Genomic DNA, 26,870 nt, shown 5'->3' on the forward strand with positions numbered 1-26,870 from the left:
AATATCTATCTCACATCTACTTCTTTAATGACCCTGTTCTTTCCTCACTGTCGCTGTTGTGCAGTGCTACCGCATTCTCAAAAAAAAACGTTTTCCTTGCCTTAGCCACATAGCGTGCGTTTTAATATGCGACCTTGCCTCCTCCACTTGCCTCCTCCACTTGCTTCTCATCATGATGACATCACTGACAACAACATTATATTTCAATATCTTGCAAAAGCTCAATTGTAAAGTCTTTTTCTCATTTGCAATTGGGATGGTGAATGAAAAACAGTCCCTCAAAAGTTGTTGTGGCGAGGCTGACAGCTGGGAAACTTAATCGTTTTCTCCACGGAGGAGGGGCCAGGAGGCGGGACGAGGAGACAAGCACAAGTGGAGGAGGCAAGGTCACATATTGGGATGTACACATTGCCTACATTTGCTTTTCTCTTCTTTCCTGTTTCTTCCATTTAAATTCCAAATGCCTTCTTAGCTTTCTTCGTGATCGTTTCAGTTGCAGGATTTTCCCTGGTGTTGCCTTAGCCTAGGCCTAGTCCTAGGCCTACCTGCAGTGTTGGAGTAGGCTAGAACTAAGATTATACAACATAGATCACTCTCAGATTGCAATAGTATTAGTAGGCCTAACAAATTAATTCCCTTACAGCTAACATAAATGGAGTAGAAGGCAATAGCTACTTTCTTGTTTGACATGATAAGTTATTCTCTGATTTTTGGGCATGATCACGCATGGCAACAATGAACATTTAATGAGCTTTTTTTGTGTGTGCAAATTTCATGTTGGCGTCATTCATAGTGCATAGTGTGCAAAGGTGCATTGTTCTTGGAAAGTCCAATAGGCTACCAGTTCAATGCAAATGATGTGTGTAAAATGCATTGACAATGTATGAAGTAATTCAATTCGCATTATGTCATTCACATTGAGTAGCCTAATGCAATAACGCTACAAACATACCGTACATACATTTTGAGGCATGTAATGTGTAATCTGTAGGCCTCAACACTGAATGAATACATGTCGAACTATTCGCTTGGTCCACATCTCTGCCATATTCTCTGATCTATCTGGTAAATTGGTGCAGGTTGGAAACAGCTGGTGTTGAAGTGGGAGCTGGTCGCAAAACAAACAAGCTCCACTCATCTCTGAGTCATCTGTATTTAACTATGCACTAACTTGCTTGTACTCAATCCACAGTTTGTATAGGCCAGTGTTTCTCAAAGTGGGGCGCAAGCCCCCCTGGGGGGGCGCGGAGGCATCGCAGGGGGGTTGTGTGACATCTGATTTTGGGTTTTTTTCCCCAAGGAAATTATTTCCTGTCTCTTCAAGCAATACATTTTAAGCCCTCACCAATATTATTTTATAAACTGTAATAAATTTCAATAGCATAGGAAATGAACACACATCCCTCTTTGTTTTATCTCACCAGTCACCTTTCCTTTGATTCTGCACAGCGCAGTGCTTGTAAAATCAGTCTGCGCAGGTACTGCTGTTGTTCGGGGGGGCTCAGAAGCATCCAGACCCTCCAAAGGGGGTAATGATAGGGAAAGTTTGAGAACCACTGGTATAGGCTAATGCACTTGTTTTTCTATGCACTTCTTTATTTAGGCCTGCTGTGTAGGCCATGCCTACCCTGTCCCCCACACTCTGCATTTGTGATGTCTCCTTTGTAGGTGCTTTGGATAAAAGTGACTGCAAAAATAATGTAATGTGAAAATGCAGAAGGCATTTGTGGAATTGTGCCAAGTTTGAATTCCTGGCAGGGGCCACATAACAGAAAAAATCCTAAATGCTCATCCTAACTTAAGATAGGAACAGTAAGATAGGAAAAATCCTAACTTCCTATTACAGAACGAATTCCTAAGTCCCTAGCCGTTTCTTATCTTATTTTTGCGCCCCCATCCTATCTTAAATTAGGAATTCCTAACTCCTCTATCATAGTGATTTTTTCGATTGGTCGTGTCTGTTTCTGCCATTTCGAATGTGCACGAGATTGATAGAATGTAACGACTTCACTTTTGAAGCGGCGGGCAGCCAGTTGTAGCCTAGGCTACGTGTTGGGGGGAGAACGCCTAAATATTAATAATTACGGACGAAAAAATACAGTGAATATAAGGAGGGCGTTAGTTTCCATCAGTCATGTAGGCTACATTTGTAGCTAAGAATCCTCAAAAGTTTCCTCATAGCCGTGTTGTCAGTTTCAGCAGTTGCCGTCGCAAATCCGCCACCTGAATGCTGTTTTAACAATGTGCAAATTCCCATGATCAAGTAGCTTATTCAAATCAATGAAACGGGCGACGAAACAAGTCACATCGACTGTCAGCCTAAACAACAACAGTCATCATTCTGGGATGCCTCCGTGTAGTGAACTAAAGACATTCTTAGTTTGAATGACAGCGGGAAGATGGGAATTGAGGGAGGGAGAGCAAGGTGCGCCTGCCTGTGTGCACTGACAGAGGACGAGGGAGAGCGAGAGGAATCGGATCATCAAATAGGCTAACTTTTGAACAACGCTACGCAACCTAGAAATGCTAAACCCTGTTTTGCATAGGCCTAATATTTACACCGTTAACTTTCTGAGGACAAATGGATTAGTTTTGTGTGGTCTATAAATTCATCAGTAGACCTAGTAACTTGTCCTGTTCAACTCCTGAGAGGAGACTTTGGCGAGGGAGCGCACGTTGTGCTCATAAGCCTGTCACAACATCAGCACGTAGGCTACGTGAAGTCAGTTGTTTTTTTGTTGGACGTTGCAAAATCAGTCTTTGATGTGCAAACTCCATGGTCAAAGTAGGCCTAATTCAAAGGCTACACTTGTTAATAGGAAATGTGTTTGGCTTTCAAACTATTTTCTTTTTTAATGTCTAAATAAAGGTAGGCTATATTGCATTGATAGGCCTAAAACAATGACAGGCTTCAAATGGTAAAAATTATTTAGGCCTACATCAGGCAACTATGGAATTGTAGCCTGCCTGGTTGGGAAGCTACTGTGGTAACCGTACCAGTGCCATTTTTTCTCTCTTGAAAACAAAATGCTCCCATTAACCCAGGCATCACTGCTCTAGGTGTTTTGGTTTGATGCCCCATGTTGCTGACATAGTGCATAATGCAAAAAAAAGCACCAGTAACAGTGGTATCCTGAGTTTAGGACAGGGTGTATGGTCTCCTAACTTAGGCATCCTAAGTTAAGATATTCCTAATTTAGGATGCTTCTGGAATGGCTATATTCCTATCTTAAGATAAGATAGGATTTCTTCCTAAGTTAAGTTAGGAAACCTCCTTCTGTTATACCAAAAAATCCAAAATCCCTTCCTATCTCAAGATAAGATAGGATTTCAGACTTAGGAAGTTTCTGTTATGTGGCCCTGGTGCATAAACTTTTCCATCAAATGAGTCAAGAGCATTTTATGACCCAGTACACTTGGCGGCAGTATTGGGCAGACTGCGGATGCGCCCTCACGTCCTATGTTTTGGATCGAGGCTGTAGCACTACGTGCATTTGTTGTTGGTAGACAGTATGCTAGGGGTTGTCAACAATGCGCCTTTAATGCCGTCTGACAACGTAATCAACTTGTTCTGTTACTGGCATCAATACACGTGCCTTAAACGGACAACAGATTCTCACATCGTAAGTTGGGGGTCGACATTGTTGTAGTCTGTGATATTTGGATGTTGAAATACAAGCTACGCCTTACTACGCTCGCTAACTTGCTAACGTTGTCCTGTCTTGGGCTAACAGCTGGCTGTAGTCTCGATAACAGCCGTCCATTAATCCGGACATTAAAACAAAAACGTTATGTAATATAGATATGTTGTAGACGTAGCCTACCCGCTGACGAAAGCAACGGATTGGAGGCCTATAGTGTCATATGAATCGTTAAATGGTAACTGTTGATAGGCCTACATTGATTTTATTGTTGATGTATGTTAAACGGATGTATTAAAGCGTATTAAAGCGTCCAGTTGAGTCTGCGGGATAACACTGAGCAAGTGGTTGGGAATCCAACTTGGGATGATCTCGGCTCATGGGGGGAAATGTGTGTTCTCTCGTGCACGTCGCTGTTGATCATTCATCATATGCTGGGTGTCAGGGCGTGCCGTAGCAAGGTTAACATTCAGACGAATATAATGTTCGCAAATACGCACTGTAAACTGGAATTGAAAGTGCTTTCCACGTCAGAATATTGTTGTTCGTCGTCTACATCTGTGTGTGTCCACTGTCACGCTCCTGAAGTGGTGAAGCTTGCTGTCAGAGAGGTAGCCTACACATTGCGACATGGGTGTCGCATGGGTCACTCACATAAACAAACTGAAAGTAGGCATCAGAGCGTGGTGTAAAATAAATTGTGTGGTCTTTATTTTACAGCAAAACCAATAGACTTTATGCTATACAATCTTGTATGTCTGGCAAAACCTGAAAGTCATTCAACAAGTTTTGCAGCTCCGGTGTTTGAGTTTGGCGTTATAGCAAAGCCAACTTGTTGAATGCCCCATGTTCTAGAATGACCTCACATGTTTTCTTAATGACTAATCGTCTGAAAACAAATGTGTGCATTTTTATTGTTGCAGAATTGGGTCCCCTTGTAGCCGAGATGGCGACCCCAAGTCCCACTGCGCCGCTGAGGGAGTTCTGTCCCCTCTACTACCTGCTCAACGCCATCCCTGCCAAAGTCCAGAAGGGGTTTCGCTCAGTGCTGGTCTACCTGACGGCCCTGGACAGCAACAGTGATTACATTGCAGTGGGCACCAGCATCAGTGTGCTCTACCTGTACGGCAGACGGGTCAGCCAAATGAACAAATACAGTCTCGAGGTGAGAATACTACAGCGCAGCCTGGAAAAGCTATATGTTGCTCTTGTTGAGAGTAAAGAAACTGACATCTTGTTCTCAGTTCGAGATGGACTCTCCAGGTTCAGAAAGCAGCGTCCTGCTCTCTACAATATTTTTTGACAGTTCACTGAACCTGAACTTAAGTAGATGAAATAATTACTGAATTCGACATGATGTAGAGAACGGGTAGTGGTAATGCATATGGTAGCAGGAGATTTGCTTTTGCATTCAATCCACTTTTTTTCTTAAAATGCTTCAACTACATTTGTCTGGTTCATGTTTTCATTTTTTGTCTTATTCTTTCAGGGCAAGTCTGAGGTAATTACTGCGGTAAAGCTTCTAAGTTGCTTTGATGATCTGGTGGCAGTCGGAACAGCTTCGGGCCGCGTCACCCTCTTTCAACTGGTCTCTCAGCTGCCTGGCAGGAACAAGCAGGTAAGCAGCCTGAACTGAGCCTGTAACTGCTGTAGTGTTTCTGTCTTATGTAAGTGGATTGTAAGTGTTAGTGTTCAAATCTTGCTTGCATTATGGCATTTGGGCCGATGTGCTCTTGTTTTGAATGTCTGATCTTTCATGATTATTGTGCTCTCTTTTTATTATGCTCATATTTTTTATATGTATGGCTTTGTGTGTTTGTTTTTTCATGATGCATTGCTTTCAGATTGACCAAACTGGACATAATATTAACCGAGAATAACGAGAAATGGTGTGTCCAGAGAGGAAGACTTTGACCTGACATCGTCTCAGTTGCTGTTGTCAGGCTTTTTTTTTCAAAGCAGTTCGGTTTATTAAAAGACAAAGCTGAAAAAAAGATTATTAAAGACAGACCCTAGCATAGCTTTTCAGCCTGTATTTGATCATTGCAACCTCCTTCTGAATTCCTCTCAAAAATGACTCATTATCAGGAGATGCGAGTAATGTGTCCAGTATATTTTCAAAGTAGCTGCACAGAGTTTTGCCTTAGTATTGACTCTAAATCATGTCAATAGGAACTGATCCTCCATACCCGTATGCTTCAGAGCTGGGTAGTTGCCCACCTTCTGACACTGGCGGGTCCTCATCGTCAAGTGACTGAAACCCTTCTATTGATTATGATGTGCCCATGTTGTAACCTAGGTCTTCCGGCTCAGTTCAGACCAACAACTTAACTGCAATATTAGAGTAATATAAGAGTGTGCTGGCAAGTGAACTGTAAGCAGGGATTCTTAATCAGCCAGTACTGTATTCTTTTTTCTTTTAATGAGATTTTGGGAGGGAGATATGCTAACATTTCACACTGAGCTATGCTAGCTGGCATCCTTTTTCACTATATGAAGAAGCAGTGCATTCACTAGTAGTTACTTCTACTTTTACTGTAGCTGTCACCACATCTATACAATATATAGTGGTGTGCAGCACCTACGACATTGTTTTCCAGACCAGAAACCCACCCTGAATCTCACCATGCCTCCCCGACAAGCACATACTGCACAGTAATTAATGTGTCACACTGTGAGAGTAGGTAGGTCACCATTAATTAGCATGCTTCTCGCTCTCTCTCTCTCTATCTCTCTCTCTCTCTCCCTCTCTCCAACACAGCTCAGGCGCTTCGATGTGGTTGGCCTCCACAAGAGCACGGTTACGTCGCTTGCCTGGAGTGCCAACGGTATGAAGCTGTTCTCTGGGGATGACAAGGGCAAAGTGGTGTTCTCCGCCATCGACCTGGATCAGGTGACTGGCTGACTTTGCCCAGTTGAATGGGCACGGTGCTGTTGTGTGGCCGTGTTTATGATTGCGCAAAAGCAATCAAATTTGTGTGTTTCTGATGGGGCAGAAGCAATCAAACCCTATGACATTGACATAGCTGCACACACAAGCAGTGAAAAAATTACAATGTATTCTGGTTGGAAAATTATCATCTGCACATGTGCACTACTACATCCATTTGATTGGATTTAAACACACATTGCACTATCGTGAACACAACCTACAAGACACGTTATTCTAGTGTAATTACACACACACACACCCACACACATACACACACACACACACACACACACACACACACCCACACACATACACACTGTTTACTGTCCAGCCTCCCTGCTGTATGTAATGTCAGTATTTTGTTGTCAGTGTATATTTTGTGTTGTGCACATGATCTGACAGTCTGTTTTGTGTTAGAAATGGTCATTAGATTATGAGTATGGTCATGTATGACATCTATGCTACACTGTGTGGCAATGGTGTTTGAAATGATGCTTTCCCTGCAGTTGTGGAATGCACACAAGAAAGTAATTCTTCAAACAATAATACACTCAAGATCAACATGAAATGTAACATTTTTTGCTTTTGCGATTTTGTGTGTGTGTGTGTGTGTGTGTGTGTGTGCATGCGTGCGTGCCTGCGTGCCTGCGTGTGTGACTCAGGGCGTGTGTAATCCAGTGCTGTTGCTTGAGGAGCCTTCGGCCATCGTGCAGCTGGACTACAGCCAGCGGGTGCTGCTGGTCTCCACCTACCACCGCTCTCTGCTCTTCTACACCCAGGACCAGACCAAGCAGCAGCTGGGCACCAAGCCACGCAAGAGGTACTGTACTGCACCACCAGCCTGCTTTTACCAGACCACATGTGAATTACTTAGTAATTCATTTTTTTTTTGGTCTGGATCCTCGATGCCCTGGAGCACTTGGGTGGGAGGAGTGAGCTCAGCTCTTGATTGAAATGTGCTCCGACCAATCGCCGACAATTGACGTTCATGACTAAAGGGCTCTGCATACTTCACGTGCGCACTTTGGCGCGTTTGGCGCGAGAACCATCAATGACGTCATCACTTGCGCCAGACTATTCATACTTCAAACAGGCTTTCGCTCGCATTTTCGGAAGTGCCCTCTGCTGTTCATGACAGAAACTGCAGTATCTTTCGCAACTCGCAGCGTGGGTTCTACGGATGTATAAAATAGAAAGCCAAACACGGCTGCTGTAGGGCTACTGAACGTCTGACTTGTGACTTACCACATTGAAACATAGATTTTTGTTGTAGCCTACATTGCCAGATCATTCCAAGACCATGTGAGAGCATTGTTCTGGCGGCAGAATTTATAAATAGATCGCCGAACACAACGTGCTTCTGAACAAAGTAAACAATTGTTTCACTGAACAACATTTAAGGGAGAAGATAAAATAACTCTCTAGGACATTTTATTATCCTCAAAATGATGCAGAATCCATTCTGTAGTAGCCTACAGTAGCTGTTTACCTGATTCCTACCATCTGATATGCTTTCGCATATACATCTGGGACCTGCCCCCAACCGACGCTCTTCCAAATGAACCATTTTTTTCAAAACTCTTGCATGTGATTGGATTAAGAATCTGTCCGTCATTTTGACTGACACGCCATTTCAGCCACTCCCGTTGACTCAATCCGTGACGTAGTTCACAGCGACACCACGCAGGAGGCAAGACTTTTCATCACAACAAACATGGCGGCGGCTGGAAGTAAACGAACGAACATTGCCCTATGTGCAGGGGATATCTAAGGACAAATGGTAATATCTGCAACCGCCCATGGATATTTGAAGAACTTCCCTACGAGAAAGGGTAAACCAGCGCCCAGCTGAACTTGATCGAAATTTGTGAAACTTCTCCGAAAAATCCTGTCGCATGCCTGAAATGCCTGCTGTAATTTAACCCAGCGTTCTCAAGGTACGTACGGTAAGTCAACATCTTGAATCTTGATGCAATGGTTGCTCTGAAGTCGTGCGCAAGCACAATATGACAATTGTTCATCCATACATATGTCAATATTGTTATTGGATATGATTGGCGTCAGGGCATCTTCCTCTTAGCCTCTATGCTAATCTAAATGGTTTACTGTTTACATTGCTATCTAGGCACACATGCAATATGATTGTTTCACTTTTATTTGATTTATTGATTCTTTTATTTCTTTGATTTCTTTATAACCTCGCTGGGATTGTAACCTACGCACATGTCCAACGACAGAGATGTGTAAAAGTGTCTGCTTGCACTGTATTACAAACTATCACCATCATTAACAACAAGTCCCCTTCTCACAGATGCAGAAATGCAAAGCAGGGCCAAACATGCTGCATTTAATGGGTACGAAGACGGTGTGAGGAACAACATAACAGCTCTCTTCCTGGTGGCAGCCATGGAGCACCTAGGGGCTTCATTAAGTGTCAGGTACCTCTGGAACAAAGATTTAACTTACATTACAACAAATGTATGCCCCCAGTTAAAGCTGGTGCCATGACAGTCTGTACATATTGGCTTTGCAAGATTACATCTAAGCTAACCATACTGCACATTTTGCATTATCTATCTTTAAATGTGTCAACAGATATCCCTGACGGCTTCATACCTGACCACATAACCATGGGCTCTGAAGAGGGGAAAAAAGGAACAGGCTACATCCGGTAGTGGCCCGGGTGGTCAACAAATGCCATTTTCCACATGCAGTCCAGGAGGGAGACGTATAACTATACTGTAGATTTGATATTTTTACAAGGCCTTTAGCCACAGTGTGCCCACAGCGCACTGCTCGTAATTCTGCAGGTAAATTTCACTCTTTCGCATCGCTTAGCCCACAGCACCTTAACAACTTGAAGTCATTTTTAGAACATAGTTGTCCCGGTCTCACTGAAACAAACAGCAGATTGGACCAGCATGTCTATTGGACTGCAGAAAATCATGGTGAACAGACAGACAAATGCACACTGGAGCACATTATGTTGCTAGTCACACAGAGGATATTTTCAGAGAGGCTGAGTTGTTTTCACCCCCCCATCTAGTCATGACATTCTGATAAATCGCAAAAGCAGTAACCTGTGGCGCAGGATCAAAGCTAAATTGAAAGAGCGCCAAGACTAATATAAAATTGGTGGAGTAAATGCATGTACTGTAATAATGTATGTAAATAATTTGTGTATGTAAGTAGTGTATATAAAATAACCCAGTGCAACTTTTTTTCCATAAGATTCTGTTGCCTTTCTGTGAATACATATAAAAAAGGTTAAGGTATGTTGTCACTTGAAGTAAATTAAACTGTGCTCAACACTAAACAGTCTACAATACTTCTTCCTTCTTTACATTTTTTTAATCATTGCTGCTCAAAGAAAAAAACATGGCAACAGTTTTCAAATGTGTAATTTTATTTACAGTTCTTCTATGCAAAAACAGTCATTCATACACATTTGTACAACAGCATGTACGAGGTTGCGGCAAAGCACTGCCAGCTACTACGCTGTGGTGTTTCACTGTCAAAATACTCATCCTTTTAATCAACATAACCTGGGATTCCCTGCACATGCAACACTTTGAAAACAGGAAGGTTGTTGGTTATGTACTATTATATGTTAGATCAAAGATATAGGGACTAATGCTCTTCTAAGGTTCCTCAATAAGCTGTGATCCAACCTAGTGCAAACTGTCCTGTTGGGTGGGCTCACTGTTGAATGGCACTCTCTCCATATGTAGCAGCTCTCTGTGTCCCATCTTCTGTGACTGCAGATGCCATTTAAGCCATGACAGGCATGTCTGAAAGACATGGTGCATGATGTTAACAGGTATACTAGACAACCACACTTTTCCTCCTAATGACAATCGGTGCAGGCCTACTTATTTACAAGAGTGACTCACCTTCTTTGCTGTGACGTTCTCCCAACTGAGCAGGAAGGCCTTTCATTCCTGGTGGTCAGAGAAGAGCTCAGTTTATACAATACAGCAGATATTGAACATGGGCAAATTTGTAACGTGTTGAGTCTGTGTAACATAAGCAGCTCACACAAACTGGTCAACCCATTCTACTGGGTAGCTTGTTTAGCATAGTGAAACCCTTTGAATGTCGCACACCACGAAATACAATGAAAGACGGCAGCAAACGATATCAACCATTTCACACGTTTGCCAAGTCATTTTTCAAGACCAGAATGTCAACTCACAGTCACAAACAAACGCAAAGCAAATGCCTGTACACTACAGTATGCATCGGGCACAGTTGGGGGAGGGGAGAACCAACACCATTTTTACAAGAACAATGTAATATTTACACGGACAATGTGTACAGCAGAGTTAACGGAGTTTTTTGAACATCACAGGGGGAAAACATGACGAAACTAACAGAGACATAATACAAAGTTATGACCAAGACTGTGACGATACATGTCCAAGTTAAGATTAGTCTACAAGTAAACTACGATAAACCTAGAAGGCCAGAATGTGAACTCACAACCAAACGCAATGCACATGCCTGTGCTTCATAAATGGAAAAAATGCATCAGGTTCATCAACAGTAGATGCTTAAACTTACCATTTGTAGGTGACGTGAACCTCATCGACAACGATGCCCAGTAGATTCTTCTGGTAGAGGTCTGAGGGTAGCATGGTCAGTCATTTGTCCTTCAGCCACGACTCGGGGCTACCGAAGACCGGCTGGCCTGGCAACGTCCCTGAAGGATGTCTTCCTCCCAGTTCCATACCCGTTAGATTTCCAGCCTCTCTGACTTGGTCCTCCATTAACGCAGCCAGGGGGAACACCACAATAAAGATTGGATCCTGCACTTTCCCCATTGCTTTACCACGTGAAATATAATCGGGTGGGATAGAACGTCTCCTAGAGCTCAGTTGGGAGTGTCCATCTCACAGCGGCTTTAGCGACCAGTGGAGCCAGCTCAAACTTTTGCCGAATCCGGTCGGAATAAACGCAAACACATCCTCGCCGCCAACAAACGCCTTAAGCGCCGTCATTTGTTCGTATTTCAATGCCTGAACATTTGGAATACAAGACAATACCGTGGAAATAGCCGAATCCATTTCAGCGCACTGAGTACTAGTACTACAGCGCGCTGCCATGTTTGTTGTGAAGTGAAGACTACACTGCTGTCGCTAATGCTTTACATCACATCCGCCCATAACTCCGCCCATCCATTCAAAATCCCACCCGCGATTCATGATTGGCTGTACACATTTTCCAACTCCAGCGGTCTCACTGCTATTCAGATGGGGTAGTGAGGCATGGGAACGCCCCCGCGTGACGTAGCCGAACGCAGCCAGATGATGTGAATCAGGTTAAGTAGCTGTAGCCTCTCTGCGCAACTCCTGCTTTGTCTGCCTACCTACATGGTCGCTGGTGGCGCACGCCAAGTTACAAAAAATGTGGGGTGCACGACGTCGCGCCACGGCAGCTCGTGCCACGGCGTGTGACGTCATTTTGGGTCACGTGACGGCGCGCGTCATCGTCGCGAGTGAAGTATGAAGGAGGGTAGCGCCAGTCACGCCAAGTATGAATCCCCCTTAGGGCTGGGTATCGCAGCCATGTTCCTGTATCGATTCGATTCATTCCGAATCGATTCAATCCGTTCCCTTCTTGGTGCCAGGATTTCCCCCAAAAGATGCTGTTGGCTATTTTTATATAAACATGTCAAAGGGCTATGGCTTGACAGTGTTAACAGATTGCTAATTTGTAATAAGTAGGCCTAGGCCTAATTGACTAATACCTACTGGGTATTTTCCATAGACCTAAATTAAACAAAAAGAACAAGAACCAAAAAAAATCGATTTTGTGCCCTGTGAATCGATTATGTGAATTTCGATTTGATTCGATCGATTATCGATTAACTCCATTATTTTACCCAGCCCTATTCATGACGTATGTTGTTATGCTCCCAAGTGCGTTCACTTATTGGTTTCTAACCCCTTCCATCCCCAGTCCACCCAGTCGACTGAAAACCCTCCCCACAGAAGCGTAATCAGACCATTTGTGAATTACAAAGTAATTCAAAATGTATGGTCTGGCTCTTTCGCCTGTACAATGAAGAGTGGGACGGGAAATGAGTGGGGGAAGAGAGAGATGGGAGAGGGTCGGGAAATTACCCTGGTCGGAAGTGAACCTGGGTTCCTGAGCCTAACAGTGTGGTGCCTTAACCGTTTGAGCCACGACCGAGGCCTGTGTTGTACCGTTCCATAAAGGTATTCAAGCTACAAGGACTTGTCAGTACTGTACTTAAATATAATAATAATAATAATGTTTCAAACACTTTAGTTCAATATTACAGACCCTCCTCGATATACTTTCAGTATAAAAACTATGTTTATATTATTTTATTTTTCAGTATTTTAGATTTTATTACGAGATGCGCCGCTTTATGCGACTTGGCAATCTGCCGTCAATTCAAATAACGGCCGTCCGAGATTGAATGGCTACAAACACAACCATTCTGTTTATACAACCAATATACACTAAATATGAAAACTTCCAACCCTCTTCGATCTATTTTCATGGTCAACAGCACATGTTTATGACTATTTAGGCTATTTTTAGATCATGTTGTTTTATTAGGCTTATGAGATGGTGTTCAACTGTGATGGGTTCTGCCATGGTCCTAAATAGCAAACACAACTGTCCAGCCGATGTCTACACGCTATATTAAAAATGTCAACTGTCTTCGGTGTGTTTTCAGAGTCAAACCATATGTTGGTGTCCTACTATCTCAGTTTCCTGGAACAACGAACCGCGACAGCTCTGCGTAACAGGCGCATCGTGTGAAGGAAGCGCAGCATGGAACAAGCCTACTCATTTTGCGTGTCAGCTTTGGCAAAGCAGTCAAGGACTGTTACTACTCCATGTATGTAGTAGTAGTACTTTATAGTAGTAGTACTTTATTGTCCCCATGGGGCAATTTTGTTTGCAGTACAGACGCTGGCACATGAGACACAGACAGGTATAACAAAGCAACAGACAGAACAAAAACAAAACGAAAACAAAACAAGACAGGAAAGACAGACCTGCATACACTATACTATACACCAAAGCTGATGGATTAAGACATCACCTCGTTGAGTGCCTTAATAGCCTGAGGGATAAAAGAAAACCTTGACCTGTTTTTAGACAGGAAGGGGGGACAAAAGCGGCGTCCAGATGGCAGGAGTTGAAAGCAAGAAGACAGTGGATGTGTGTACTGTTCAATTATTTTGTCTGCCTTTTTTAGCAGTCTGTCCTTGTAGAGACTCTCCATGCTTGGCAGAGGGATCCTGAGAAGTTTGCTGGCAGTTGTGACCGTCCTCCTGACCACCTTTTTCTGTGCCTCAGAGGCATTGCCAAACCAGCAAATAATGCAGAAGGTTAAAACATTTTCAATAAAAGCAGTATAAAACATTTTTAGTATCCGATTGTCGACATTAAAAACAAGCATTTTCTTAGAGAATTACATTCTTTGTTGTGACTTGGTGTGCAGTGAATCAGTCCATGCATCCCATTTCAGCTTGTCATCCAGTACAATGCCAAGATATTTGTAGGTATTAGCAGTCTGGATGGTCTCTCCCATCACAACTGTGGAAGAGGATGGTTGTGACCTCCTAAAGTCGATACACATTTCTTTTGTCTTTTTTGTGTTTAAAATCAGGTTCGACTTCTTGCACCAAGATAAAAACATGTCTAAAACTGGGCCGTGGTCAGTCTCTCCATCCTCTAGGAGGCTTACAAGGGCTGTATCATCAGCATATTTAATAAAGTGCCTATTTGGAAAAGTGCTAGTGCATGCATTTGTGTAAAGAATAAACAACAAAGGAGATAAAACACAACCTTGTGGGGAGCCAATGGATGTGGTCAGGGTGTCAGAGAGGAAGGAGCCACGTTGTCCCTCATAAAAATATGCGTGAAGACGTTGAGTTGAATGCTAACTTCCAATAATAGCCTACCAACGTGGTGTTTTTAGCACTTCAATTCCGTATTAGTCAGTGATGCCTGGCGCGTCTTACCTGTGCCAAATTGCGGGGGGGGGGACACACACTTCCTTAGAGCTCCATTCATGTCCTGTCTGCTATCGCGGACACTTCTACGGTTATCCTTACACGTCTTTGGCATGGTTTAGTTCAAACATTATTAGCTAGTGTAGTCCATTACACTTGTCCTATAATCCATAGGCCTACCGCTTGAAAACAGGACTTCTGGGTGAACAACATTTGTTGTCGTCACATGTTCATTGTTCAACTTTGACCCTGGATGGATGGACGGAGGGATAGATAGATAGATAGATCGATAGATAGATAGATAGATAGGCCTAAATATAGAGATATATAGATAGATAGGCCTAGATAATATCGGATTTTATCACATTTTTATCATTTAATCCACATCAAAGGCACTCTATGGGAATACTGAACAATTAATTATCCATAAATGATATACCATTTGAAAGTGTGTTTTCTCTACTTTAATATGAAAGTAACTTGTAATTGACACTTTTCATTTCTTTTCAAGTTATTTGACATTATTTAAAATATGACCAAAATGCAGCTTTTTTCTTAGAATTCTTGGTAGAATTCCGACCTATTCAAAAAAAAATCTGGTAGTTAAAGGGTTATAGGTGAAGAAATCAACAGATTAAAATAAATTAACTGATCTTAAAAATAAAATAAGATTTAAAAAAATAAGAAGTACAAAAAGAAGCCTAAAAATAAATGACTTTTATGAGTTACTGTACGTTCTCCTACGATAAATGGAGAAAACAAACAGGAAACCTTCTCTTTGATTTGCCACGTTGAATGACAGCTTTTCGCATATAATAGCAGTTGGTAGGTAGGCCCATTAGACTAAATGTTGTCTTGGAATTGGCAGTGCATTAAGGTGGCCAGCTATCATTAATGTAGTCATTGTAGTGTCATCACTCTCCTTCTGTCCTCCTCTCCATCTGTCCGATTCTCCTTCAGTCTGTTCCGTATGCTCACTGTCACCACAGTATGCTGCACACACTGTTTTCTGCAGACTCATTGGGTTTACACTGCAGCCAGTCACATAGGAAGGAGACAAAGGACAGTGAGAAGCCTCACCACTTGACACCGACTGGGTGTTCCGGAGTCTTGTGTTCTTGAATTCTCACCACTGTCTTTCGTATTCACCACTGTCATTGGTTCTCGTCGTGTCATGTCATGAGTAGGCTTTTTTTTAGAACTTTGATTGGCTGCTTTGATTCTTTGTAGCCCTTTCATGAAGATGTGATAGCCAGTGATCCTGCTCGTTGTTCCCTGAAAAAGATTCACTACATCATAGCAACATTGCTATGGCATCTCCAAGAGTCTTAAAGGGATACTGTAGTGTAAAATGAAAAATTGAACATCAAATGGTCATGGCGCGTCAATACAGTCTGTTGGGTGAGAAGCGATTCTGTCCTAGACCGCAGCATTCTGAAGTTGGTCAATTTTGAGCCTTTGCTGAAAAACGCTGCCAATACAAAGAAATGGAGCCAGAGTAAAAGACCTAAAAAATGCATTACTTTTCAGCAACAAACAAGCTCAAAACACTCAATGCTTCAGAGATGTCATAACAAGGGTCTTGTCAATCAAACCAAGGCAGAGACAAGTGTAGCCTACTTGGCTAAACCTGCATCTGAGCCACTGCACACTGTACGTGTAGCAACCTATTTTTGTTCTGATCTGCCCCTGCCTCGTGTCCCATGGTGCCATTGAACTATCTATTGTGTCCCCACGTCTTCCTATCTGTTTATTTTCAAACCTTTCTCTTCTTCACATCCTGTCTTCCTCTCTCTCTCTCTCTCTCTCGTTCACGCTCACTAGATCTCGCTCACTAGATCTCTCAGATCAAATGTAATGAAATTACATTATCAAATCAAATTCACTTGTTTACTGGCATGAATGGACAAAGGTATTGCTGACAAAGCAGAAGATGCAATAAATCAAGGATGACTATATAAACATGTGATCAGTAGCAATATTGGTTACAATAGTCCCTTATGCCATCCCATATTAAAAATAATCATATCAGCAGTAGATAATTGATCGCAAATGGTATCTGCTACAAAAACAGAGTACGGCTATAAACAAGAAAATAGCATATTGTTTTGACAAATGGTTTGCCATTCAACAATAATAACTTTCTTTCTTCATCTCTATCTCTGTCTCTGTCACTCTTGCTCTCGCTCTCTCTCTCGCTCTCTTCCCTTCCCCCAGTAACGGCAAGTTCGGGGCCTGCTTCCAGCCAGCGCTGTGCAAGCAGAGCGATCTGCTGGTGTACGCGGCGAGGCCCGGCCTGCGTCTGTGGCGCACCGACGTGAGGGGCCGCGTGGAGGACACGCACGTGCTGCGGCCCCTCTTCAACCAGGAGGTGCCCCAGTTCCAGCTCTTCCCGCGCCCGGGCCCCACGGGCGGCTACCGGCCCCCCGACCGGCAGCTGGGCCTGGTCACTTGCTTCCTGAAGGAGGGCTGGGTGCTCAGCTGGAACGAGTACAGCGTCTACATCCTAGACTGCACTAACCAGGTGACCCAGAAACTGGGGGCGTCATGGTAGTTAATCGAATCAAATTCACAATTTTTTTTAAAACATGATTAGCTGAAATGAAAATCACGTTTTTTTTCCGCCTGTCATTCAAAATGTGGGCTTTGCTGCATACCTATTGAAGCAGTGGACCTTTCATCCAGACGTGAATGTGAAAGCCTCATTCTGAATAATAATATAACTAGTTCGGTAATTTAAAGATAACACATTTGGGTTTGTTTCAGGTGATCATCGGTGGCCTGGAGAGCTGTGGGGACATTGTGTCCGTGTCCTGCACGGAGAACGAGATCTTCATCCTGAAGGGGGATCGGGACATCGTCCGCATCTCTAACTGTCCCGAGGGTCTGTCTTCCAACCGTGAGTGAATGGAATATTTATTCAGGATTAGAGATGTACAGGATCCAAGATTCGGTTCCGGATCCGGCAGGATAATAGGGTTTTTCAGACTATCCGGATCCGGTTCCAGGATCCAGGATCCGGTAGCCGAGGCTTTTAAGTCAAAATAGTTTGAGCCAACGTGATAAAAAGGGCCCACGTGTGTGAGTAGGCTATGTGTTTCAACCCTTTCGTAGGATCCGGTATCCGGTTCCGAATCCGGCAGGATCTTAAGCAGTGGATCCGGTATCCGGCAGGATCCTAAAAATCAGGATCCGGTGCATCTCTATTCAGGGTGTTGATGTTATCCACAGCAAAAGATTGTTGTCTCCTGAAAATGTTACATACAGTAAATCTCCGTCATTTAGCAATGAGTAGATGTAGGAACCTCAATAGCTTGAGAATGTAGTACATGCTTTTTAATAGTTTGTGCAAATAAACGGGCAGCAGTTTTTCCACAATTTTACTGTTTCCTTTCTAATGTATCTACCCACAACCCCCCCCCCTACCTCCCTCCCTTCTCTCAGTGTCAGATCTCTCCATGCGCCTCACTTCCCCGCCTGCTGCCACGTCCACTCCCTCCCTCCTGCTGCCCCCCAATGGGGCGGTGGAGATGGCCCAGCCCATTCGCACCATGGCCATCATCGTGGAGCCCGAGGAGGAGGACGGGGAGGGCAGATCCAGAAGTTCCCATGGTGAGGCAAATGTGCAATTTATCCAACTCATCAATCCATTCGTCATCTTATTTTGAACGTAAGGAAAAAGTGAACAGCATCAGACAACTCTTTTTGATTGATTTCAGTTTGAATTTTTTGTGTGTCTGCTGACTGTGAGGCAAATGTGCAATTCATCCAGTTTTTGATTGAGTTCAATTTTCATGTCAATCATTCTCCATACAGTATACACATAATCCAATCAAAGTGGTTTATTTGCCCTTGGGAAGTGCAGGCGCTAAGTTTTTGATTGTGGTTTCAATTATGATTGCTGTTAAGGCTGAGCAATTCATGAAGTTTTTTGAATACTATTTCAATTGTGAAGATAAGATAGACGACCATAAGTGACGGGGCTGAGTAGGCTAGTTTGCCGTACCATTTCGCCGGGGACCCGTTTTCGTCTTGGGGTCGTGTCCCACACCTTGTCCATCTCTTTTTACTTATTCCCTGTCTCCCTCAGTGTCCTGTCTGAACGGTTAAGGTGTAAAAGTCCAAAAAATTGCATTAAAAATGTAATACCTCATAACAGCTCTTTCTCTCTCTCCCCCTCTCTCTCTCTCTCTCTCTCTCTCTCTCTCTCTCTCTCTCTCTCTCTCTCTCTCTCTCCCTAGCCGCTGACGATAGCGAAGGGGTGGAGCAGGTGGAGGAAGCCCAGGAGGACGTCACTTTGGCGGGGGGCACAGCGGACGCGGACGGGCAGTCGCGGTTCCCCGTCGGGGAGCGCCTGGAGATGGCCGAGCTGCTGGCCCTGAAGATGGCCGGCGAGACGCGCAGTCGCAGCAGCTCGGTGACGTCCTGGGACAGCCTGACCTCCGACCTCTCCAGCAGCCGCTACAGCACGCTCACGCCCGAGGAGCTGCAGCAGGAGCTGGTGGTGAAGGCCATCCGCGTCAAGAAGAGGGGCAAGAGGAGACGGCAAGGTGACACACTTGGTTTGGTGTGTTTGTGTGTCTGTGTGTGTGTGGACGGTACATTTGAGTCTAAGGCCATCAGTGTCGAGAAGAGGCAACAACGAGGAGGTGAGGTGTGTGTGTGTGTGTGTGTGTGTGTGTGTGTGTGTGTGTGTGTGTGTGTGTGTGTGTGTGTGTGTGTGTGTGTGTGTGTGTGTGTGTGTGTGTGTGTGTGCTACACAGTGAGACTGCGTCGGTGTGTGTGTGGGGTACATGTGTGTTTAAGGCCATCCATGTCAAGAACAGGCAACAAGGTGAGCTTCTTAGCCTTTACAAGCGAACAAAGAAAAACTATCTTCACTCAAACCGTCATAATAAGGTCTTGTCTTCCCTTCCTTTCCCTTCCTTTCCCTTCCTTTCCCTTCCTTTCCCTTCCCTTCCCTTCTCTCCACTCCCACCACACAGAGAGCGGCAGCCGCGGCAATCGCATGCTGGAGCGCAGCAGCTGGTCGGAGAGCATGTTCGTGAGCGGGGAGGAGGGCTCCGTCTGCACCCCCCTCAGCGAGCCCCCGCCAGACCTCGCCACCGGCCTCCTCTACCAGGGGACCCCCAGCAGCACCACCCTACCCACCTCCGCTGACTCCAATCTCACCTCGGACCCTTTGTCACAGGCCACCGACAACGACAACGATGCCCCCGCTGGCTCGACCCAGGACATGGAGTGCCAGGCGGGCACAGGTCGCGATTCGGCAGCTGGACCTGGTAATGATGGGGACGGTGAGGAGAAAAGGGATGAGGAGAAAGCAGAGGAGGGTGCGGAACGCGAGCCCGAGGTGGAGGTGCGGACCCCGGACGTGGACCTGCTGCTGGAGTGCACCTTCTCCTACATGCAGGCGTCAGAGGAACCCGAGGAGCCCATGGAGGAGGCCAGCTCCGTGTTTACCGATCCCACCGTGGTCGCCAACTCTTCAGAACCAACAGAGCCCACGGACACAGCAGCAGCAGCAGACTCACAGCACACAGCAGCGGCAGCAGGGGCGCTCGATCTGGAGCTCCCCATCCGGCCGCTGGGGTACTCGCCCTCGCCCGTGCCCTCTCCGTCACCCTCTAGTGACGAGGAGGACATCTACGGCCACAGCCTGCCTGGCTCGGCCTCCAGCGACAGACTGAGGGACGGCCTGGATGCGCTGAACTTGCAGGGGACCAAGCAACAAGCACAAGAGGAGGCCAGGCTCCAAAAAGATCAGGTTAGTAATCCATAGCTATGCTCTATGACGGTTAGGTCAGAGAGAGTAGATAAGAATACTCCTAGAATCTCTGGTTAGGTTGTTAAATGCAAGAAGTTGATATGCTTGTTGGCATGTACTTAAAACCGAAATGGCATGGCAATTATAATAACTTAATTTAGCACATTTCATACAGGACATGCAGCTCAATGTACTTAAGCAGGTTAATTAAACAACATTGCAGAATATATGTTGTTCACGCTAGAATTCTTACTGGCCGGACAAGTGGCCGGCTGTATTGCAGAATACCGGACGTTTGGAATATCTACCTTCCCTCACTAGCCAAACACAGTCCGTAATGGGTCAAAGTGGCTAGTAAATTGGTCTTTTCTACCAGCAAAACTTGGGCAGTTGGCTGGTGTTAATTTAGAGCCCTGCTTATATGCACGGGGAGCAAACGCGCGCTGTCTTTTACACACCGGAGCGCTCAAACTGAACAAGAGAAAAAAAACAGTCAGCAACGTGCCGCACACAGATCTAGCCTAAGTTATCGACTTCAAAGTTGTGTTTTATCAGCAAACCCGAAGAGGATTTCCCTTCATAAATTGGGTGATGACTGTAACTGCAGTAACGGTAACAACGCTACTGAAATTTGAACTGTATTGCGTTGTGTTCCTGCGCTCTCAAAAGTAACGGAATTGGTAGGCTACATTCCCTACGACGCTCTATATGTGCGCGTGTGAGTTACTTACATCCACTAGCCATTTTGGCCGGTGATGAAAAAAGTTATAAAGCCCTGCATGTACTTTCACTGGGACTTCTCGTGAGCATATCGTTCTCTGAAATGTTTGACCCTCTAGGCCTACTACAGTAGCTTACTTGGAGATCCACCACCATTTTTCAGCTGAGGTAAAAGTGATTTGATGCTGCGCATGTCATCGCATTGAGTCCCAAACAGTTAGGCTTGACTTCGCAACTGGGCATGAAACGGGTTTGCAAATGCAATGCCCTTTGTTGTGTTCAGTGATATATTGGTAAAATACAAAAAAACTGAATTGTTCCTCGACAGAAGCAGCAGCCAGCGTGAGTCAAGTGATTGGGAATCATAACGTGATTGGGGACAACGACCTGTGGGAGCGCAAGCAACATTGTGTGCTGTTTATGTTCATTTACATCGGCTATTCACAATTATTTTCATCTTTGGTCAGTTTCATATTACTGGTGTTTTGTAATATTCAGTAGGCCTAAGCCTATTTAAAATGAGCTAATATTATTTACTGATTAATTGTATCCTAGTCATTTTTTGTCGGACATTTTGTCCGGTCACATTTTATTTTGCCCGTCATTCATGCATGCAAAACGGCCAATGTCCGGCCACAGCCGGCTAACGTGAACCTTGGTTGCATACATTGTTTTAGTCCCTATTAGTTAGCCTGCCTTGCAAGTGCCTTAGCTGTCACCTAAGGTGAAAGTTGAATGTTGAATCACAGCTTCATTCTCTTCCACTCACTGAAAGGTGTTTTGTTGTCAGCCGGGGCACAGCACCTAATAAGGGGCATTTCCCCATTCAACACCCCGACTGCAAATGAGAAAATTTCCTTTCAATTGCGCTTGTGCGAGATATAGAATTAAAATTCTATTGTCAATGACGTCTTGCAAGTTGCAACATCATCACGAGGCCCCAAGAACAAGAGAGGAGTTTGCGATAATGGAGTGTACCATGTATGTGCTCTCCTGCTCTCCATGTATGCTGCTCTTCCTGACTCTGGTCTCCTCAGCACCACGACCCCATCCCTTTACCTTAGGAATGTCAAACTCGGGCCCGGGGGGGAAATTTTGCCCGCAAGATCATCCCAAATTTGTATTACAGTTGGCCCACATACCCCATTAATAGCAGTGAACCCAGAAAAGTAACGTCTCACACTCGTATACAACTGAATATGCGCAGAGCAGGCATATTTGATATGTGATGGGAGTGATTGTGAAATTTGCCTGGAGTATTATACTATGGTAATGAGTGTTTGTGAAATTCACCTTTTGAGTATTATGTGTATGCATGCACAATTTTTGCCCCCTTTAAAAACAAAAAAAAAAGTATTGAGTTCGGCCTGCAACTTTGTCCCAGATCTTGAGTTCAGCCCACTGCTTTACACTGCTTTACAACCCTCACCCACAGCTGGCGGAGAGCTGGATGGGCTACTCGGGCCCCGGCTGTGGCATCCTGAGCCTGGTGGTGACGGAGCGCCACGTGTGGTGTCTGGACTTCAAGGGGGGCCTGTACTGCAGCCCGCTGCCCAACGGAGGCCTGGCCTGGCAGAAGTTCGAGGAGAACGTCCAGCAGATGGCCATCTCGCCCTCAGGTCTGGATGGAGAAGCAAGCACTCGCTGCATTTCATATACACTAGCTGTTCACATAGTTGGAAAGACGCGTGACGTGTTTAGAGTAAACCCATATACAAAGATAACTATATTATATATATTTATATAAATATATTTGTAATTTTCATGTCTAACTTGACTGAATGCGGATCAGCACTGCACTTCACTGCTCACATGATACTGTATTTACTGCAGGCCGGAAGTGGTTAGGATGCACCATGTTGTTAAGTGAAACTCATTGTTAATGGAAAAAAACGCACACAGGTGAGCTCCCATTTAATCCATTTTATTCCTGCGTGACGTTTCGGGCCACCCTGGCCCTTCCTCAGACTTTTTAAGACTCACACAGGAATAAAATGCATTAAATGGAAGCTCACCGTTGTGCGTTTTTTTTTAATTACCTATGAACTTCACGTTTTTGAACCTGCACCCGAAACAAGTCCCATTTGGATGTGCGTGAGATTTGATTTGGCTAAGTGAAACTCATTCATACATGAATTAGTAAATATTACATGAAATAATATTTGAATGGTGCCCCGAGTCTACAAATATTTGTATAATTTATTAATAATCCATCACGCGATTACTTGGAAAAATAGAAAAGGAGGGAAGTATTGAAAGAGGGAATATTTTGAACCAGGTGCGAGATATATGTGATGACTGAAAGTCAAATATGATAATGAAAACCCCCAGAAATATGTAGGTTAGGCAATATTTTGAAGAGTGGACATTTCGGTCCCCGGTCTGAGGAGTGTTTCAGGCCTCCAAATTAGCTGTAGTTGTCCCCCGCCTCAGGTTCCCTGCTGTGGAAAGTGGAGCAGAAGACCATGACGGCGTACGCCTGCGGCAAGGTGACCATCAAGGGCAAGCGGCACTGGTACAAGGCCCTGACGGAGACCGCCTGTGTAGCCCTCAGTGAGGACACGGCCTGGATCATACGCACCAACGGGGACCTCTACCTGCAGACTGGTAAGGAGAGGACCTTTTTTTCACCCGACACCTGACGTAGACACTTTTGATGAAATTACATTCGAGGGGGACATTGTGATGTGGACCCAGTTTCAAGCCCGGTTCATTTCTTAACTACCCCCTCTCTTCTATTCCTGTCTCTTCATTCTGTTATGGTAAACCCCTAACATTAATTCGACGCTGCTTTAAGTGGCATGCGGTGGCATAGATACTGTAGAATGCTGCGGTGGCATAGAACTGTATATACTAGTTATACATGCCACTGTTTTAAGCCTGAAACCGGTGGTCGTGTATATACCTGCTTCCCTTCAAAGCGAAAACTTTGTCACGAAGAAAGCATGACAGACAGGGCAGGGCTTTGTGTCATTATCAGTATTATCATTGAGAGGAGAAGGATGGAATCTTCCCTCGATTCATTTAATTCCTTCGTTTCCTCCATGGGAGGAGGGGCAGGAACAGAGGAGTGGAGGATGTGAGGATGAATGAATGATATCAGAGAGAGTAGAGAGAGAGAGGTTCCATTGGCCCATTGTTTCCTGGTTCTATTATGGCCCCCCTTAGGCAGACCTAGGCAGACCTAAGGACTGTTCTATTCATTGTAGGAGCATTATGACACGCCCCTTTAGGCAGACCAGAACCTGGTCGCGTTAGGTGCCCATAGAAACCTATTATGTTGGCATATCTCTATATAGAATATCTCTGATTGGGTGATTCTCACGAAAACCAAGTTCCAAATGGACCAAACCTCAAAATTTTGAAAAGACTTTTAAATTAAATTTTCCTCTTGGTTTTGCAAGATGGAGGTCTGAAATAGTTGAAAACACAATTTTTTGTCATGAAATCATATTTTTTCTGAATATTTAGTGTCATTTTAATCGGCCAGAGCACCAAAATTCTCAGTACCGCAACATGACATCACAATAGAAAAAATATTAGTAAATCACATTTTTTTTGGAATTTCACAGGAATGTTACTAACATAAGTACTCAGAGGTGTATAGAACACAGAAATACTGTATTTTGTATTTTAATATTGTTTTCTATTATTGTGATTTTTCTCATTACCGCAACAAGTTTCATAAGTGGGAGCCTTGTTTTTAGGCTATTTAACTAAAACATCATGTACCTATATAGATTTTACTACAGATGAAATATGAAGAACTACTATTTATCCTAATACAATTACAAACTAAATATAGTTTTGCAACATTAAAACAAATTGCAAATAAATATGTGTTGCGGTAATGAGAATAGTGGTGATCTTGCACTGATTTAGTTCCTTGGCAGGCTCCCTCCTGGTGTCCTAACCCTCAACTGTTGGGGAAAATGTAGAAATATTGTACTTTATTGTATTTTAGTCATTTAATTCACTTCTGTGAATATTTTGCCTTTTCCACCACAACTTAGTTCAGTTGTTGCGGAGTATGAGAAAACTGTTGCGGAGTATGAGAAACCATTGCGGTATATGAGAAAAACCATTGCGGAGCTGAGAAAAACCATTGCGGTGTATGAGAAAAAAGTGTTGCGGAGTGTGAGTGACCTTAAGCTTCTTTGATCTTTGTGGAGGGCACCTTGATGTCTGGATAACTTTTGTTAGATATTTGTATTAAGACTTAAAAAGACTAAATAATTACCAAAAGAGAACAAAATATACATTATTTTAACAATGAAAACGTTGTGTATCGGTAATGAGAAACAAAAAGTTGTGTAGGCACCTTGGCAACCAAATTGTGAACATTTGTCTGGAGAGATATAGAATGAAGAGCCATCTTGGTAGCCATCTTGGGTGTTATGGTAACAGGAATCCCCCCATACAAAATTACTTGTTTTTTTCTGTTACTTCTGGTTTTAAATGATGCTTAAAAATGTTGCGGAGGCTGAGAATTTTGGTCTTTGCCAAAGTTGACCAAAGTTGTTTTTCTTAATATTTTCTCCTCTTCTGCGAATGAATTCCTAAAACTACTTATGTATTCACTGTCACTATTTAGTTTATAAGATGCATCTAAGTTCTGACTTCTTTCTTTATTAAAAATATAAAATATTTAGCAAATTTAGCAAAGGACGCGTTGCGGTACTGAGAATTTCACAATAAATTGTAAAAAATATATATTTAAAATAATAATATTGTTCTCCTTTTATTATTTCCCTGATAGCCCATGCTTATATGTATATAAGCCATTTTTTCTGAATTGGATAGCATTTACTCATTCCCCACAATGGTTCGTGCCACCTCATATGTCCGATTTCGTGAGAATCACCCGAGTGCAGCACACCCCATGTGCTTTCCAATATGTGGACTCCTGACCTCAACCTGTGCTTGTGGTCATGCGTTTTACTGACGCCCCACCTCCGTGGAGAAAACAATTTCCCCGCTGTTAGCCTAGCCACAACAACTTTTGAGGGGCTATTCTTAATGCATTATACCGATTGCAAATGAGAAAATGACGTTAGAGTTGCGCTTTTGAGAGATATTGTAATATAGTTCTGTCGTCAGGGACGTCACTGCGAGGCCACAAGGGAGGACGAGAGTCTGCATATCAGAAATAACCTCCTTTTTTACTGTGCAATGCCTGAGTTACCCGCCTTTGATGAAGAGACTTTCTTTCTGTGTCAGTTTGCACCTAACTCCACCAGATGGCGCTAACGATTCAGATATTCAACCTCAAGTTTCCAACCTGTTTCACAAGAGTATAGTAGTCCTTTTGTGACCTCTGTTGGAGAGGTCATGTTTTTTTGTGGCATTTGGTTGCATGTTATCAAATGAACAAGTACATTTGATTAGTTATAAAGGCAATATGTTGGTGTTTTCACTGCCACAAGTGATTGTTTTTTCTATGAGAAATCAGTTCAGGGGAGGTTTCCTTGCAAGATGTTTACACTCTTCCAAGTGCTTTTCTAGTTGAGAGCGTGTTTTGTAAATGTTAGATTACTGTCAACGTCATTGCACAAGTTGTAGATTTTTCATTACTTATATTTTGTCATAATTTATTTTTCATTATCTATGAATTATAAAGAGTATTTCTGTCTACATTGTAATTTACTTACATAACGGGTCAAAGGAAATTAAGGTCAAGCTAGGTCCTTGCTTATGAAGATAGCGGTCTAGTGAATTACTGTCTTGAGCTACCAGTTGTTATTTGAGATGGGGAGACAGCATTCTAAGTGTGTGTGTGTGTGTGTGTGTGTGTGTGTGTGTGTGTGTGT

The 26,870-nt window shown here is 43.7% G+C and overlaps 1 protein-coding gene and 2 long non-coding RNA genes across 3 annotated transcripts in view; 2 read left to right on the plus strand and 1 right to left on the minus strand.

Annotated features, from left to right (window-relative positions):
- Nucleotides 1-3,480: 3,480 nt before the first annotated feature.
- The window catches only part of tecpr2 (tectonin beta-propeller repeat containing 2), a 53,536-nt gene continuing 30,146 nt past the window's right edge, over nucleotides 3,481-26,870 (plus strand). The window contains exons 1-12 of the mRNA XM_063183722.1: nucleotides 3,481-3,623; nucleotides 4,565-4,806; nucleotides 5,131-5,259; nucleotides 6,403-6,534; nucleotides 7,236-7,393; nucleotides 16,791-17,097; nucleotides 17,340-17,472; nucleotides 18,018-18,185; nucleotides 18,815-19,123; nucleotides 19,559-20,340; nucleotides 22,496-22,679; nucleotides 23,494-23,667. Coding sequence (XP_063039792.1) covers nucleotides 4,588-4,806; nucleotides 5,131-5,259; nucleotides 6,403-6,534; nucleotides 7,236-7,393; nucleotides 16,791-17,097; nucleotides 17,340-17,472; nucleotides 18,018-18,185; nucleotides 18,815-19,123; nucleotides 19,559-20,340; nucleotides 22,496-22,679; nucleotides 23,494-23,667 — 2,695 coding nt within the window. The 5' untranslated portion in view covers nucleotides 3,481-3,623; nucleotides 4,565-4,587. The remainder of the gene's footprint in view (nucleotides 3,624-4,564; nucleotides 4,807-5,130; nucleotides 5,260-6,402; nucleotides 6,535-7,235; nucleotides 7,394-16,790; nucleotides 17,098-17,339; nucleotides 17,473-18,017; nucleotides 18,186-18,814; nucleotides 19,124-19,558; nucleotides 20,341-22,495; nucleotides 22,680-23,493; nucleotides 23,668-26,870) is intronic.
- On the plus strand, nucleotides 8,301-9,817 carry LOC134470039 (uncharacterized). The gene is made up of 3 exons (XR_010039123.1): nucleotides 8,301-8,519; nucleotides 8,885-9,011; nucleotides 9,169-9,817. It is a non-coding gene; the product is annotated as an uncharacterized LOC134470039 (long non-coding RNA).
- LOC134470040 (uncharacterized) lies at nucleotides 9,845-11,387 on the minus strand. The gene is made up of 3 exons (XR_010039124.1): nucleotides 11,137-11,387; nucleotides 10,467-10,514; nucleotides 9,845-10,364 (listed from the first exon to the last, which is right to left on the minus strand). It is a non-coding gene; the product is annotated as an uncharacterized LOC134470040 (long non-coding RNA).

The sequence above is a fragment of the Engraulis encrasicolus genome, chromosome 19 (assembly GCF_034702125.1).
Source record: "Engraulis encrasicolus isolate BLACKSEA-1 chromosome 19, IST_EnEncr_1.0, whole genome shotgun sequence".
NCBI classification, from domain to species: Eukaryota; Metazoa; Chordata; class Actinopteri; order Clupeiformes; family Engraulidae; genus Engraulis; species Engraulis encrasicolus.